The sequence below is a fragment of the Neopelma chrysocephalum genome, unplaced genomic scaffold, assembly GCF_003984885.1.
Source record: "Neopelma chrysocephalum unplaced genomic scaffold, ASM398488v2 Primary Assembly neopelma1_87, whole genome shotgun sequence".
Classification (NCBI taxonomy): domain Eukaryota; kingdom Metazoa; phylum Chordata; class Aves; order Passeriformes; family Pipridae; genus Neopelma; species Neopelma chrysocephalum.
Window position 1 is genome coordinate 5,244,475 of NW_020897749.1, and position 18,341 is coordinate 5,262,815.

Consider the following 18,341-nt stretch of genomic DNA (forward strand, 5'->3'; position numbering starts at 1 on the left):
ATGACAAAGGTTATCTTGAAGAGTGATTCCTACTTTATTTAATTTCTGGCTCCATATTATGTATTTACAAAGAAAGCTTTCTTACAAATTGGAATTAAACTGTTTCTGTTTTGCATCTTGCTTTAATTCTGTTCAGCCAAAGGCTATGAGACCAAACACAAGCAAAGCAACCTAATTTGTATCACTTACGCTTCTGAAATTGGCCTTTAGAATAATAAAGTCCCACGCTGCCTCTTTTTGTGAGCATTAGGATTGATGTCATTAACTTCCTTTAAAGGACAACTCTGTCACAGCCCCTGTCTTCTTGCTTTTCCCCAAGATTGCACCTTGGAGCCTCATAAAGGCAAAAACTAGCAATAGTGCTTGAAAGAAAAGACTAACAAAATGTAGTGCATCATTGTGACTGTTCAAAACACAGGAATAATTTTGGGTAGCACTGCTTATATGCTCAGTTTGCTTTATGGTATTTTGCTATGAACATTTGACAATTTTCTGCTAGTAGAAGAATCCTGACTTGGGAGCCAAAGAAATGCAATCTGCATCGACACTACCAGCATACAGTTAGAAGTGCCTAAATGTTGAAAATAAGGTTTCAAGCAGACAAGCTTGGAAAAAAAACCAAACCATCAGTTGTTTTGTGAAAGTTCTACATGTATTATTCACAACTATCTCTCAGCAAGGGTTATTGAATGGGTACCCAGCCAAGTGGATATATTCTGCCCATGGGAAACTTTTATTTTCTCCCCCTACTTCTTTCCAAGGTTCTTATCGTCCATTTTATTTTATTGTTTCTAAACTCAGGAAAGGTGTAATATTTTAGGCTAGGCTTCCCTGCTGTTCCCTTCAGGCCACCAGTTCCCACCACACTGAGTCACTTTTTCCAGAGGCAATGCCTCCAGCTAAATTTTCTGCACAGGGAGCCAGAGAGCTGTCACGAGCCACACACAGAAGTGAACTTCAGGTATTACAGAAAAACTTGCAAAGCCAAAAGTAACAAGTAGCTTGTTCCTGGAGAGGTTTGAGAACTAGTATGAAACAGTTCCTTTTCCTACGTAGTGTAGTTTACTAAGGCCACCTTCACTCTAGGAAAAAGGTTTGGAAGGTTGCTATTCGGGAAAGGAGGAACGAATAATCAGCTAATTAATATGCATTCCTGTCCAGAATCATCACCAGCTCTAGGCTTGCCAGTCATCTAATTAAATTCTCTAAGTCTCTTAGCTAAGATCTTTTTATTTTTGTTGTAAAGTCCATTTTCAAATATGTGCAAAAGAGTTAAAGTTGGACCCATTAATTGCATATAAGTATTATGCTATTTTTAGCATATTTTTCCTCAAAATTTGCCCTATTCCCATGTTCCTCTAACCTCCGAGTCATATTAGAAGGTGGCTGTGGACTTAACATACGATCCCTGGTCTTGCCTGTGCTCACTGAAGCCAATTTGAACATGCACAGCTGACCTGATGTTTCCCAGCCTCTGGATTTATTCCCCTTCTATCCCCAGATAGAAGGAGAATTTTAGATAGGAAGATACTGAGATAGAGTACTTTGAATACAATTTTCTTTTGGTAGTCTAACACAACGATGCAGCATTAAAATATCTAATCTCATTTATTGCTGATTTTGTTCAGTATACACTAAATAATTTTGGACTGTATTTTTGCAAGTTGATTGTTATGACTATATGCTGTAAAAAATTCAGAATATTGCAATTGGCTATGTATTATTGTACATACCAAGATAAACCTAATATTTTTCATAGCCTGGCAGGATATGAAATTACATGCACATTTCAGTTTTCATTCCTACAGTTCAATGCTTTTTAACAAATTATTTTCTTAAGGATTTCTTAGGGCTTTGTAGTTTAGGACTGCAATTTGCTTGCTATCCACAGGGACTATTACCAGAGATTAGCAGTACTTAAACTGATGAAGGAGATATGTCATGTCTTTTTCACATCTGTGTAAAGGCACAACTTCAACAGATTGGCTGCAAAGGACATAATAATTTGATAGAGATCCTTTCTCTGCCTTTTTTGCAACGTATAATAGTTCTGCCTTTAAAAGTTGTATGTTTCCACAAATCCACAACAAACTAAGTGAAGTGGAAGCCTTTACAGTCTTGCAATGCTAGAAAGCAGGAAATATTCAGTCATGTGTCCAGTAGAATTTGCTCAGATCTTGTCTAGTAGAAACTTTTCTTTTGTGAATCCCGTAATATGTTTGAGGGTTTTTTAAAATGGACAAACTAATGCTGAATTGCACATACATGCAAACACAGAGATGGCAATATAACTGGATTTTCCAGTGCACCATATTAGGCAGAAGGTGAAAAAAAATAGGAGCATCTGCCTCAGAAAGGACCTTAGGATTTCTGTTAAAAGTCTTACTGGAATTATAAACAATCTTGTTTGGAATTTCAATATTGTATATTAAGGATATCAAAGAGCTGTAGCAGGAGGGAACATTAACACTATTTCTCTTTTGTTGACATGTATGTGTTTTCTTTAGCAGTGAGGGTTCTTTCCTTACTGATTTTCCTTTGTTTGCTCAGAACTTCTTGACTAATTCCTATAAAACCACGCCTGCAGGATGTACCACAGCAGGATTTTGTGGTTTTGCTTCTTGTCCATTTGTTAGCAGGATGGATCCAGCTCTAGCTTCAGTTATTACTCTATTTTTGCTCTGGACCCTAACCACAGAGGGAATGTTACCTAACAACTTCTTGCCTTACCTATCAGGTCTAGAAGCTCTTTCACACAGGAAACCTATAAATTTTTGATTCATTCAGCAGCACCAAAAGCCTAAGTGATGTCCTGGCTTACAGGATGAAAAGCTGTTTCATGCCCTCTAAAAAACAAATGAAAAAAGTATCTCTCTATATACAAAAATTTGATTTCGTAATTTTCTCTAAAGACTTTTTCCTGATCAACAAAGCTCTTTTGTGCTTTCCTACAAAGGTTTGATTTCACAACCCCACAGGAATATGGAATTGTTTAAATAGGCAATGTTAGTCCAAATCTCTGGTAAGCAGGTATTGTCAACCGTATTAGAAGTAGCTTAGTTACTTTTGGCAATTTTGTGAGGGAGAGCACTGTGCTTAGAAGGAAAACCTTGAGCCACCACAGCTCCACCATTATAAACCGCAGGTTTTGAAACCTATCTTCTTCAGGAACTGTGAAATGCACCCTAAGCACTACTTCTGTGTTTTGTTAACCTTGTTTTGGCTCATATTTTGACGAGCCACCCAGGGCAATCCAGCCTGTGGCATTTGTGGTGAAGAGGAAATAAAAGCAAGAGTCACTTTACCAAAGACAGTCAGCTCTGCGGGGTCGCTGTCGCGCTCCCCCACCATGTTGGTCCCCACGCAGGTGTACATGCCCGCGTCGCTCTTCCTGGTGTTGGAGATCATCAGCTTCCCCCCACGGATCTGTCTCAAAACAAGGAACATATTTTTAGCTTCAGATAAACAAAGTATATCAGAAAAAAAAAAAAAAAAAAGCTGCCTTCTCGGGCAACAAGTTCCACAATCGAGGCATTTTAAATATATGTATAGCTTTAAAATTATAAACTGATATATTTAAATATATTTAAGCTGTTCTAGAGAATATTTTTATCATACTGACTAATTTCAGCTTGCAACTAATTTCAACTACTGAATAATTCCATCCGCACTTAATTTTTTTCCTTCGGTGTTCATTAGATTCTTTACATTTCAAAGTTTACATTTCTTGCTGCCTCTTGGCAGCACAAAGAGCTTGTATTTCTTGCATGATGATAGTTAAAGCGCTCTTGACATCTCTCGGAAGAAAAAGGCAGTTGGATTTAGTTTTATTTAGTTCATTTTACTGATTTCTTAACAGTTTCCTTGACCACTGACTAAGACAGAGTTTCCCTCTTTGCTGCGGCAAACAGACTGAATCCGGCCCAAACTGAGAATTCACCTGAGTCTCGTAAGACTTAACATTTTTTTGGCCACAAAGGGTGCTTGTAGAGGGAAAGAGCAGGATAGTTGAAAGAAATAAAGTAAAAATTTTCAGCTTGTGAAGTCACAGACAGTGTCAAAGGTTAGATAATGGAGTGCTTCAGAATAATCTAGGAATATAGCCAAAGAAACTTGAGAGTCAGGGAATGATAGCCAGCTCCCTGTAACTCTTCCTTCTCTACTCTTGCATGGACCCTAGCAGAGAGAGCCTGGTCCACAAATAGCAACAACTTAGGTTGCTTGGCTTGAAATCATTTCTTAGGCATCTAAAGCCACAAACAATCTTCTTGATAGTATGTCCACGTTGAATAAGGTCAGCACTGAATTATTACATACAACATAAAACTTTATTGAAGGAATATTAATGGCGAAAAGCTAAGCATTTAAAAATTAGGAATGAGATGTCCTCACACCCTTAATTTATCCCAGTTGCTCTCATAGACCATGATTTATCTCTACTCCCTTGATAAGTTAGGTATTTCTGCTGGATCCTTTTTCACTCAGTACGAGAAATGAACAGTCACAGAATTCAGCCAGTGTTACTCAATTAGTCAATATGGATTCATATTCAGGAGTCATAATTCTTTAGAGTGTGACTTCAGCCTTCATTCAGAATGCACATCCAAATTACTACACTAAATACAACTTTACCAATATCATCCTAAGGTGCTGGGTTTTTTCCCATGGAGTATTTTTTTACCTCAGAGATACGACTGAATTTACCTATAAAACACCTCTCTGATATAAAGTCTGATTTTGTCAGTTCAGTAAACTGAGATGTAGAAAAGATAAGGCCAAATGGTTCAAAGACATCCACCAAGTCCCCCATCTAACCGAGCACCTTACATGATCAAATCTACAGTTGAATGGATCTCCATTACACCGGACATACAAACCAACCCTCAGAGAAGTTCAGGGTGCAGAGCCAAACCAGAAGCGATAAACAACCTTCTGCCCTCATTTGGGAAAGCTTGGAGAGGCAACCTGCCAAAAGTCTCTGTGGGAAAGGCTATAAAATCATAAAGTTCTGCTGCTCTTGGCTGTGGGTCCTGTGTCTGTAGACAACCAACCAGCGAGTTGTACTCACACTGATCCGCTCCTCCCTGTCATCGATGCGGACTTTATCCTTCTTCCAGTAGATGGTGGGCTCAGGGTGTCCTCGAGGTGGCTGGCACTCCAGGATGGCAGGCTCTCCAGCTGCCACCACAACATCTGTAGGGTTCTGGCGGAAGTCATCCCGTAGCACTAATGCAATAAATGAGGGAAAGAAGGAAAAAAATTAATAGAAGTGATGACATTGTAAGTGGGGGGGGGAAAATACATGTAGAAACATATAATATTAAACAAGTCTCAACCACTATTAGGTGATGAGTTTGCTTCTTACATTGACTATAAAAGATCTCATAAAAGAAGCTGGTGGGTGGGTCCTTTTGTCCCGTGGAGGCAGGTTTCACACACAGGGCTTTTTTTCCCCTTGCTTTTTTCTCCACATAAGAACACTGCTCTGCATTTAAATTGGAAAGACCTGTAGCACCCATTACTGTTTTTAACCTTGACAGGGTCACTTTCCATAAGTAAAAAAGTAGCATTGGAGGTAGGATGCTCAGTTCTTTTCATAACAGAAAACAACATGCTGAATATCTGCCTTGCCTGGATCTCCAGCTTCAGTATAAGTGAGGTAAAAAAGGGACAGAACTGACACTGGATTGCAGAGTTACACCTTGATTAAGGCTGTTGTTGTTATCCCTGTTATTACTGTTATCACCAAATACATGCCAAAGTGATCACCAGTTCTGAAAGGTGTCAGAGAAATCAAGCTGTTACTAATGTGCTTCCAGCACATTTATTTCTTCCTTCTATATATTTAGTTCTAATATTTCTGCAACTTCGACCAGTGCTGTCCCATGACATAGAAAACAAAGGGCATTTAAATCACTGAGCTGTTTGAGAACTAAATTAGGCATCGCAGGCCAACTTGTTATGTAAATCAAGCTTCTGTAAGGAATTAGGTCCAACTAGCTGGCTTCGGTGTGTTAAAACGATATCCACTTCATCGTTATTCTTCCATGTGTGTCCTAGTCTCTAGGTTAATTGACATTCTTATAAACATAAAACTGAAAATAGTTCTAGATGAGCTACTGAAATAGAATTTAGGGCATTGCCCCTCCTTGAATTTCAGCTATGTATGGCTTTCATTAGAGCTTTAAAACAGTTCTCGCCCTTAATGGAACCAGGGCCCTCTGAGAAATTAGAAAACACTGTATCCTAGTGAAGGGGCAAGTCAGGAAGAGTTCAGCAGAAATTGCTCAGTCTCATTTCATAAGCAGAGATAATTTACTGCTTTCAATGTTAATAAAATGTGCCCCATTTTAACATTGGAAATGGAATATTTTTCTGTTCTGTAATAAGCCAGAGGAAAAATATGATTAATACATACAAGAATTGGTTTCTGAATAGGCTGAGGGGAGTGGGCTGTATATATGTGGCACTCAAAACGATACACAAGGTAACTTTCATAGTTCCCCATTTTGGGATACACAGGTAGATCCCAGAGGAAGGAGGGAATTAATTGGAAGATAATTCCTTTTCTAACACACACACAAAAAAAGAGTGACTATCTAGGTTTCGCTCTCGAAGTATAAAACAGAAGTGACAGGATGGAGTTGGCAACAAATGCAGCTCTGGCAAGGACCCGAAGGCTTCTTAGGTGACATACCCAATGGATATATATTTTTTCCAACAGAAAACAAAAAAACTCAATCCCAAAATATTTCTGATTAATACAAATCACTTGTACGCTTCTGATTTGCGATAATCAAATTGACAGAAAAGGAATTTATAGAACTTCAAGATCAAATGGAAGAAATAACTTATGCAATGCAATGCACAGAAATACTATGATGAGGATCATGGCCTGCTGACTGTTTGGCAGTACAACATTTTGCAAAGCCAAGAAAGCCAATACCATGGCAATTTCAGGGAAAGAACCCGAAAAAAGTCTTACGAAATCACGTTTTTTTAGGAAGCGTCTTCATGTATCTCCGTGATCCCTATGATACACAAGAAGAAAAGGTACTTCTAGACAATGCTATGCCCACTTTCATATAACTGGAAAATGGATAAAAATCAGCTTCCTCCATTACACACAAAATAATTATTTTTATCGGCTTGATTCTATTCGCAATTGCAGAACTTCAGTGCAAATCTGCTAGTGGAAAATCCCCAGAAAATCAGCAGATCCCACCACATAATGGCTTTATATTCCTGACTCCTAACTCCTGGCAGCAATATTAAGGACAGCATTTTCCTTGAACATTTCACTCTGCTATATGAACCTGACAAATACAGTTTCCTAGAGTGATACACAGCAAATTACATTAAATTTCTCTGAATCATCCCAGCAACTGTGTAAGGTTCCAATCAGCCTCAGAATATGAGGCTAAGAGGTGATTTGATTTTATCACATTCCTTTATCCAAAGTCTTACTTGCAAAACTGGTTTGAATGGAAGACAAAATTGATGCTACAGGCCTTGCCTAATCTTGCTCTGTACCTCAGCACATATGCGAGTGTTGAATAGATATATCTCATCATTTCCATCTAAAGCATTCTGTGTTTTGGAGAAAAACAAAAATGGTTGGAGAAAAAAGAAATAGGGAAAAAAATAAAGCTGTGACAGAAAGATAAAGATAAGAGAAAAAATGTGTGGAATATAAATTAAAGAAAGCAAGCAACTGAAAGAGGAAGAGGGGGAACACTAAGTTTAGGGAGCGCAAGAAGAAAAAGCCAGGTAAAGAAAGGAAAAAAAGAGAATAAAAGCAGAGAGAAAAACAGGGTAAAGAGCAGAGGGCACAGGTTGCCATTCCTGTGATTCAGTGCTTTTAAAGCAATCTAACAATGGAAAAGCACAGACATTAATCTGATCAGCCCAGCCAATCCAGAACATCCAAACATCACCCTGAGAGAGGGGGAGCAGGGAAGAGGGGGGCCCCAGAGTGCGAGCTGGTGAGCTTGGCTGTCCCCTTCCAGTGGCACAGGAAGCCACAGAAGAAAGGAGCGTCGACTGGAAGTTGAGTTCACACATATTAGCAGAGTAAATGGAAAAGTTGCAGCACAGCTTAGTGCATTCACCATATCTAATGGTACAATCATCTGTGAAAACAGAAAAATGATTGAGAGCTGCAGAATATTCCTCAGCCAATTATCCACAATTGCTGGGTACTTCCAGATAACTATTAGCGTGCCTGAGCAGATCACCCTTTCCACACACTGGCAAGAGGCTTTTGTTCACTTGAGGAGCCAGCCCTCTTCAGAGTCCTTTAGGCAGGGCACAAATACTAGTGTTTTAAAAATCCAATACAGGTCGGAAAAATGTTCCACCAGCCTCCTCTTCCTGTGTTCTTATTTTGCTTTATTCCAATTTTAACGTAAGTTACACAGCTCCCTTTGTGCTTGCGTGGGTGTTTCCCTACATTTTGGGGTTTTCCCTACATTTTGGGTGTTTCCCTGCATTCTTTACTGTGAGGGTGTTGAGGCACTGGAACAGCTCCCCAGAGAGGTTGTGGATGCCCAGTCCCTGGAGGTGTTCAAGGCCAGGCTAGATGAAGGTCTGAGTAACTACTGGAAGGTGTCCCCGTTCTCAGCAGGGGCATTGGGACAAGATGATTTTTCAGGTCACTTCCAACCCAAACCTTTCTGTTATTCTATGATTTATCAAGGGGTGACAAAGAGAAAGGTGTCTGGCACCCCTCCCTACCAACTCTGGCACCACAGCACAGCCGGTTTGGTTCCCTTTGAAGGGCACGATCCCAGGGGCTGCCACGCGGCCACCGTGGCTGCGACAGCGACAGAGAGGGGAGATGCTCCTCTCCTCCAGGCCAGCTGCAGCTCAAACGTTTAAAAAGGCAAAACCTTGGAAGGGCAAAAGCTTCTGGATGGCTAAGCCTTGCTGCCTGGAAAGGCACCAAGGGACTGGAGCGCTGGAAAGGACAGCTAATGCATACACACAGCCCACAGTGGTGCTGCGGACAAGAGTTTAATTAAAGTTTGATCGGTCTCTTTGTAGCTTGAAAAGCTGATGCTGCTCAAACAAGATAGATGTCTGTGAGCAGTCATGCTGGTCTGTAAGGCATGTAAAGCCCTGTACAGCCATTTCCAGGTACCCAGGAGCTTAACCAGGGAAAGGGAGAACATCCAGCAGCGGCAGCACCGAGATAAACACGCGCAGGGCACGCACCTGCCGGGGCCAGGGAGGGAGGGGGAAAGGAGTGAAAAGGAGCCCCTGCTACCAAGGCAACTGCTCACCAGCACCTGCCAGCTTAGGCCCAAATCCAGGCCTCGGTCAAACTGATGCTCATAAACTCAGGGAATTACACGGAAACTGAATTAATTTCCTCGGCCGAGGCTCCAGCAATTTGTTTAAAGGAAGTGGAGATAAAGCCACGATGTTTATGGGGTAGGAGGCAAGGTGGCCGGGTCAAAATTATTCTAGGCTAGATATCCATGCCTTAATCCTGCTTTCCAGCTTCCAGGCCCTTAGAAAGAAAACATTTTTATAGGATTTACATTTACATGATGATTACAAATAACCATCTGTCTGCTTCCACTTTTTCAATCTGGTCCACGTCCCACGAGCCCCCAGCCTGTGGTCAGAGCAGCTAAGCTGGAAGGAAGAAGTGGATGCCCGTCAGGAGGCTTTGGGATAATTGCATTCTTCTCCCACCAGCGCTCGTCTCTCCACCTCCTCCCCCCAGCGTGCACGGTGAACATCTGAGATTACCGGGAACAGGAGGGAGGGAAAGAGTATCTTTTTTGCCTTTTTCAATGAATGATAATGTCTTAAAACACAGCTACATCTGTTGTGCTGACTAGAGGGTATAAAGAGATATCGAGTAAATGTTAATAGGCTGCTGTAACTTGGGTCCTGCTAGTTTGTATTCCCCTTTCTATTCTATTTTATGCTTATCTCAGGATAATATTATTCTTATACAAAGACTTTGTGCAGACGCATCAGTGGCAGTTTGGTCACCCGCCACACACAGGTAGGTCTCCCCTGATCCAAGGCACTCCCCCACAGGCATTTTCCTAAATCCTCATCACTCCACCACTGCTTTGGCACTTCCCACCTCTGATACATACTGATAGGAACAACTGACATGAATTATTATGTCAAATAAGTGCCCAGATGTCATGCAGTGGACAGATTAAAGGATTATTATACTTTAGGCAGCATATGGTGCTAAGGGGTATTTTGGAACTTGACTAATGTGTATGATCTACTGAAATGGTCCCTGAGCAAGCCAGCACTACCTGCTGAAATGGGGTGACAGAAGAAAATCAAGGGGTCACAGACAACTGCCCTTGTGAAGGATAATAATACACTTTGTTTGAAGATGCTGCTGCCCCACCTCTTTGTTTCAGCAACTGCCTCTGTCACATTTTGTAAGGAAAATTTAAAAAAAAATAAATAATCACAACCTAGACAATAGTCTTAGTCAAGACTGTCAGGGAGCTCTTGAGCTCCCTCTGCATGTGCACAGCCTGGGAAAATCTGCCACCTCTAAAAAAAAAAAAAAGGATTATAAAGAACTAAATACTTTTTCCTTCTGTTCTTTTTTCCCATCCTTCACCTATCTCCTGATACTGATATTGCCTAGCAGACACGAACACTAGTTAAATTACTATTTCTCAAAATGTTCAGACTTTACATTAAAATGAGGCCCTATACCCAAGAGATTCATTTTCAGAGGCATTAAGATATTTTCAAAGAGTCTAGTAGCTTCCACAATGTTTGATTAGTAGGGTGCCTAGAAATCAAAGTGATGAAGTGAGCAGCACAGAGATTCCCGCATCAAGAAACAAAAGGAGAATCTTCTTCCTTGCCAATTCAGCAACTTTCTTTGGCTTCATCCATTTTTCTCACTCAGTATTTCATTTGTTTCTGAACTCAATAACTTCATATTTAAGTTAAAGATAGCTTGGTTTTTATTCTCAGGCCTCAGCAAACACAAAAATGTGGAAAAAACACTCCATTCTGACACATCCTCTAAAATGTCTGACTGCTCATACATACAGATATAGACATAGAAAGAATTAGGACTTTATGATGAACATTGATGTCTTAATTTCAGTCTGAGGTGGACCCCAGCTAGCTGATTGTGCAAGGGTCAGGAAAGAAGGCAGGCTTTTTCCTTTCTTATTTCCAGCACACACTGCAGGAGTCAGTCTCTTCAGCAGTTAACCCAGTTAAGGGCACTGCCGACCTATTTTCCCTTTTACACAGTTACACAGGTATACAAGTGATAGTTGTTGCAGACATTAGCTTATGATTTCTTTCTGATTTTTTCAAGGCTGCTATTTGTGCTGAATTAAGCATATGCAACACAGCCTGAATACACTCACTGAAAAATTGTGTAACGTCTTTGTTTTTCTTGTGATTCATTGTGATCACTTGAATGCAATCTGACATCTCTGTAATATTTTTTTCTGAAAGATTTTATTCGACTACTAGATAGCAGGAAGAGTGGAGATTTTTCTAATTTAGAACATAATATATTTATGTTTAAGCTTCCTGATTGAAAACAAAGTTCTATCACCTGTCTTCATTGCAATGAATTCCCAATAACCTTCTCTTTTTTTCAAACTCCCACCTCCTTCCAACAACAAATTCTGAATGCTGCAGTTAACAGTCAGCAATCTCATTACCCATCTGCTATAAATCTTCAAAAGCATCACTGTGTTTTGACAGTCAAGAAAGGCAAAGGGAAGCAATAAGCATAACCAAGTGTTCTTTATGGATGCAAATATCCTGAAGACCACATTTAAGTAATTTCAGAAATCTAAAGCTATACAACGTAATATGTTGAAGGATTTTCTCTAGGATACAGGGAAGATTTTTTTTTCTCTTATTCTTAAAGCATAATCACTCTTGATGAATACACTGCACAGCTTGCTAATGTTAGCAAGAGACACATCACTAGGAGTTTTATTTCATTGAAACTAAAAGCCCGACCACTTGCCTAAAAGTTCAGAGACTTTCTAGAAGAACTGATACCACAATTGCAGACAACAAACTTTGAAAAATGTGCACAGTCTTCACATTTAACAAGGATCAGACATTTAGCAGTTTAACTCCAGTCTGAGGTTAGCTTTTACATGCTCTTCCCATCTAATGGACTACCTATTCAGAAAATCATGGGCAAGGAATTTATTTTTTCCCAGCTAAAGGGAATATGAGATGAGGAAGCAAGCACACCTTAAAAAACACCACATCACAACCGAAGCACTGTCACTTTTATGCCAGCATGTCTTCTTTGCAGCAAGAATATGGGACTAGTCTCACCAAAGCACCAGAGGACTCTTCAAACCCCATCAACTATGCTTTTCTCCCAGCAATGCAGTAGGGAGGATCATGTTTAGAAAAAGAGGCAATCCTCCACAATACCTTGTAGGCTACAGTCAAAAAAGGGATAGATCAGACTGAATAAACCTTTGCTCTCTTGCAGTACAGCTATTCTTAGGTTCTAATAAGCAAAATCAGAAAAAAAAAACAAAACAGACTAAAGACAAAAAACAAACCTAAACAAACAAACAGACAAAAAACCCCCATACCAACCAACCAGCCAACCAACCAACCAAACAGAAACTTACAGGAATTAGAAATACATAAACAATTTTCTAAAGCAACAACATCCAAAAAACCTCAGACGTTCCTGATCTACGAACAAAATTCTGGTGGGAGCTTTTCATCGTGTGCTTCAGAAGAGCACACAAGAAACTGCACTGTACATTATGAGTTTATGTGCACAGTAAAGAGATTCCCCAGAAAGCACAGATTTAATTAGTAAAGTTCAGAAACCACAGCATATGAGCATGCAGGTTTACTGTGGTGAGTACAAAAGTAGCATTGCAGCACTATGCTCAACCTAATGAGTGCAACCGAGAGTTTGACACAGCACTGGGCAAATGTGTTTTTTCTGCTTCAAACTGGAGTTGCTTCTCCTAAAACCACTTCAGCTGCTTCAGTCTCCTGGGCTTCCAGTTCAAGCCCAGCCAAAACACCTAAAAAATATATGTGCCCTCAGTAAAACAAAGGAATGAGAGCAGATGAGAATCGTGAAAACAAATACAAATGAATGAATATTTCTTGTATGAGAAATATAGAATGTTATATGCTTCATTTAGCCCATATAATACAGACTGCAATCTCAGAGCTCCACTGAAGTGTGAATAGCCTCTAATAAACTTCTTGTGTACACATGCACAACACATACACAACAGCTGGGATGCTTTCCCATCTTGGCAGGGGGTCACTGTCACATTACTGCTATACTTTAGCCACATTAGGCAAAGCATCAAACAAAATAGGCTGTTGCCCAACATAGGAATTCTCTTCCATCCATCCCCCCTATCTCCATGCCTAACCATGGTCCCTATTTGTTAATTATGAGCTAAAACTCATCTATTCAATTTTTTGTGAGCAGGGTTTTTTTTGTCAGGGCTTTTCTGTTGCTCCCTTCAGATGTCAGGATTGAAAACAAGATATTTGAGCGGACATAGCAAGGCACGTATTTCTCAGTGAGCTTTTGTAACTCCATCGCGAGGGGACTGTGCAGCCACACTTCAGCAGACACGGAGCGCGAGGCGCATCCACAGCTGGCACACAGAACTAGCGGGAGCCGTCTGCTGCTTCCCAGATACCTCACTTCCCATCCTGCAAACTGTCCTCATGTCAATGGGCCATTTTGGGGTGGTTGCCAGGTGCCATTTAAACAGGTCTGCTCTGTAGGCCTGGCTGGCCTCGTGTCCTCTGTCCCAGGGACGAGCACGTCACCTCACACGGGCTCAGCAGCAGCATTTCCTGCTGGACCTGCCCTTTATCGTTCACCTTCTGAAAGGCTCCACTGCTTCCACTTTTTGTAGAATTTGTCCCAGCAAGTAGAGAACGGAAACTGGAAATGCACAAAACATGTCTGGTGAGACATTCCCAGTCATTTGAAGCTGGTGGAAAATCGGAGCCGAGGGAAGGAAGAACTGCGTGTGCAGGGGGTGGGACAGCAGAAGGCCTCAAGTCACCAAATATGCATGCTCACTGCTCCAGTCACATTTGACATCCCCCCTACAAGAGTCTACAGCAAAAGCCCAGCTCCTAAAATTCCTCTACAACTTATGATCTCATATGAGTTTAATACTATATCATAAATTAAAAAAGTAAGGATGCATGGCCCAATGGCATTGTTCATTAAAACTTCCACTTCTACCATCCCTGACAATAAAAACTTTTTTTTTCCTTCCAGTGTTGGGGTTTTCTTTGAAGTTCCATCATGGGATTCTTCCTTCAAAAAAGGAATTTCAAAATCTTTAAAATTTAACTACTGATCAAAAATGTTAGATAATTTTTCTGGATTACCTTGACCAATGCAAAATAATTTATCTGTCACTTGCCATTATAATATTTTGCGTAATGAATTTAAGTTTCCAGAGCTCTAAAGAACAGAAGGAGCAATGTGATATGTGGAACCTATATTAAAAATGCTCTTAGGACAAAGTCATTTGAGTTCTGTCAATATATTACCACCTAGGAAATAATCTACAGATAACTAGAAAAAACAGTAGTTTGCTACGGCCTAAACGTGGAAAGGAAGCCCCAGATTTCAGATTTTATGCAAAACAAAAAAGAAATTAGTGGAATTTACAAGAAATCTCTTGAAGTTTTGAGCTATTCAAATAGCATAAGGAATGGCCTCTCTATAATATAACTCTCCCACTTATTTTCAAAGGAGAAAATACAAGAGTTCACACTGCCCTCATTATTATTCACTGCATCGTACAAGAGAAAAGAAAAAAAATTAAAGAAGCAGGAGCAAAGACCAACCGTGATAGCCTGAAGCAACAATTTTGAAAGGGGAGCTTCAACATCCAGAGGGAGACCAGAACCTGGGTGTCCAGCTCCACCCTCCACTCACACTGTGCCTGAGACTCCAAATGACCTTCAGCTGAGTGGTTACACCAACTCCCAGACATACTGTTGAAAATACAGTAGCAGAATGTTCTGAATTGCAGTAAATGTGAAACAATCTTTTTTTTTTATAACTGGTACCACTTTCCCAAAGCGCTATTCCATGTACAACAAATTCTGCATTATAGAAAAATGAACAGTACAATGAAACTAGAAGAATAAAATAAATCCTCCATGTGTCACACATCCTTCTAAACCCTTGGTGCTGAATATTCCTCTGGCAGTTCAGAAGAAGAGAAAATCAGGGTAACTACAGATTCTGCTGATGGCTTTAAAATAAGAGAAAACTGACAAAGAGCACAACTCGAATAACAGTTTATCCCAGTCTACAGTGAAGAAGCAATCTGAGATGTGCCTGTAAAACAGCCTTTAACATCTGCATTACTCAACAGCTGGAACAGCCCTTTGGATGAAGGGCTCACATTCCTCTGAAGTGTCTGAAAGACCTCTGTTAACCACACAATTAGAGTATAACATCATTTTTACAATCTTTCCTCTTCCTCTTACCTCCCTTCCAATCACTACTGTAACAAAAACCCTATTCCAGCTCAGGCACATTTGATAACTAAACATTGAAACAGGTTTAATTGGGAACCTCCCAGCAAATCAAGTCATTCATTTTCTGCCTTCTTAGCATAGAGCTTAACTAGACACACAGTACCTGTGCCTGCAGCTTCCACAAAGGAGTTAATTTGTGTACATTTATACAGATACCGTCATTCTTTGATTGCACTGGAAAACTAGAGGCTATACTGACAAGATAAAGTATTCAAGCACCATATGATAGACAAAGAATAATATTGAAAGAGGCAGATTAGATTATTAGACTTGACAGGATTGGATGGAGGGAATTTTTAGACTGCCACAGTATTCACCTGGGATAGATTTTAGGCCAAGTAGTACAAATATTTTCTTGTATGACAATTACATTAAAAAAAATTTAAAAAAAATCTCCTGTTTGGAGGATTTTTAACCCAGCTCACTCTACTGACCCAGTTCACAGCCCGGATTCATAAGCAACAGAGAGAATGACAACCTATTACAAGTGGAGAAAATAAGTGGCCAGGAGAGAATAGTACTACTTAAAGTAGATTTTCCACCAAGGAAAATGTGTTGTTAAGCTATGCAGTGTACTTCTCTATATTTAGAATAAGGAATATATAAAATACAATAGCTCATATAACCAGTGGGATTTCTCTGAGACCAGGAGAAGTGGAAACATTCCGTAGTTCACTTGTGCAGCTTCAATTAAGGCAAATTGAATTAAACTCTCCCTTGAGGAGGACCTCTGTAGCTCTGCTCCTCCTTTTCTGAACAATTCCAGATGTAGGTGTGGAACATTTTTAGTTTCTCTCTGAAGAATTCCACACGCCTGGCTGTGCTGCCACATTCACACAAGGAGGTGAGCCTCTGGGGGAGAAAACATGGGGCACTAAACAATGTTCAGCCAAGACTGGGCACATATTTGATTTTACAACCTACTTCTGTTCACTGGGGCTCCCTTCCTTACCTAGCAACAGACAGATCCACTGGAAACAATTCAGAAGACATGAAAACACTTCTGCTGCTCAACAAATGGAAGTTTAGTACCGTGTGGCTCATAATCACATATTCAGTGGCACTTTGCTTTCTTCCTGTCATAGCCAGAACTTATTACGTGCTTCACACTCTCCTTTGCCCTTCCTTTTGAGCACATATCCAATCCAAGGCACTAATGACTTCTGCTGTACGGAGTCACCCTTCTAATGCGAGTCTGCAGGTTCACCTCAGCATGTTGAAGCTCAGAGATCAGAATTGCCACTCCTGGGGCACACCTTTGGTTCTGGCTCATGCAGGAGTGACAGAGCTCTAGCAGATCCAACTGCTGGCCACAGTTACTGACTTTTCTTTCTCAAGCAGACATTTGCCAGAATGCTCTTTCCTCACAACAGCAGAGTTTAGGAGGTCAAGTCTATTTTACTGAAACTCATGAAAGTTTTCAGCCCCCTTCAAGGTTTCCCTCACCCTACTGAAAGGCTGGGACACGAACAAAATACATACTGCGTTTTTTGTTTTGTTTTTGTTTGTTTGTTTGTTCGTTTTTATAAATAGCAGCTCACAGACCTACCCTAGGAACACAGGAACACTACACTAATTCAGCACAACTAATATTTGCTTCAAACTTTAAAATTTTCTTTCCTGTTCTTTTCTAATCAAACATCTCATGGCTCTGAGCTACAACCCTCCATACTTCTTCAAATGGTTAAACAGAAATCCCAACAGACACACAGCAGCAAATTCAGCGTGTAGATGAACTTACTGAGCACTGAGAACTTTAAATCCACATTGTGCAGGATCTGAACAACATCTAAATGTACATTTGAGTTCACAATGCAGGCAGCGGAGAGCTTTGTGTGGGAATTTACCTGTGATTCCTGGGCATCCAGGAGCCTGAACTGCAGACATTCATCACTGTGCATGTCAGGAGGGCTGGCAGATTGGATTCAAATCTCTGCCAGTCCTTTTATAAAATGATAAATCCAAGACATTTATTCAGAACCTGCTTCAGATCCTACTGGCAATGATAAATCCACTAAACTTTGCTTTCACTGTTCATGATGTTTATAAAAATAGTAGGTGGAATTACAAACCAGTGATACAAAGCTTGGTATTTTTCCTCCTCAGATGTAATAATGAGTTGGATAAGAACAAAGTTGACCCAGGGATTTCAATGCACAAACTTTCATTGCAAACCTGAGCACTAGTGTGCAAACCCATGTTTTTATGTCAATATAATAATGGCATTTCTATGACTATTAATAAAGTATAGATCTGCTGCTGGATTCACGGTTGAAGTGACATCATAAAATGAATTATATTTCTTCTTAAACTATATAATTAACTCTTAATGAACCCTTCCCTTTTCCCAGTAAATTCAATTTTATCTAATCCTTGGGTTTATGGTAATGTTGAGCTCATTAAAATGTTACTTAAAACTCATTAAAATGCACACTGAGAGGTAACAGCTTCATTACAGTAATATGTTGTAAAAGAAAAAAGAATGCTTTATTATCATTTAATTGTTTCCAAAATGGAATACATTTGCATAATGATGAGGTTCACAGGATATTTTCAGTAGTACTCAATAATTAAGCAGTTCAGTAATTAAAAATGCATTTTCTAAAAATAATTTTATGTTCTTGCTTACTCCCTGTTGTTTTTTTCAATTGGGAGAAGTGCTCATGTTGATAGAGTTTACAGAACTGAGCAACAGCGATACCTGAATTGACATTATGGAGAGATAACATTTAAAGACCTCAGTAAATTTCTCTTTCAAAATAATAAATTAAAATTGCCACCAATAT

The 18,341-nt window shown here is 39.9% G+C and overlaps 1 protein-coding gene across 13 annotated transcripts in view; it reads right to left on the reverse strand.

The window, feature by feature from the left end:
- ROBO2 (roundabout guidance receptor 2) overlaps positions 1 to 18,341 on the reverse strand; it is a 1,078,275-nt gene that overhangs the window by 142,621 nt on the left and 917,313 nt on the right. For all 13 annotated transcript variants that reach the window (XM_027692569.1, XM_027692568.1, XM_027692575.1 and 10 more), the window contains 2 exons: positions 5,069 to 5,226; positions 3,306 to 3,426 (listed from right to left, as the gene is read on the reverse strand). In XM_027692569.1, the coding sequence (XP_027548370.1) occupies positions 3,306 to 3,426; positions 5,069 to 5,226 (279 nt within the window). The remainder of the gene's footprint in view (positions 1 to 3,305; positions 3,427 to 5,068; positions 5,227 to 18,341) is intronic.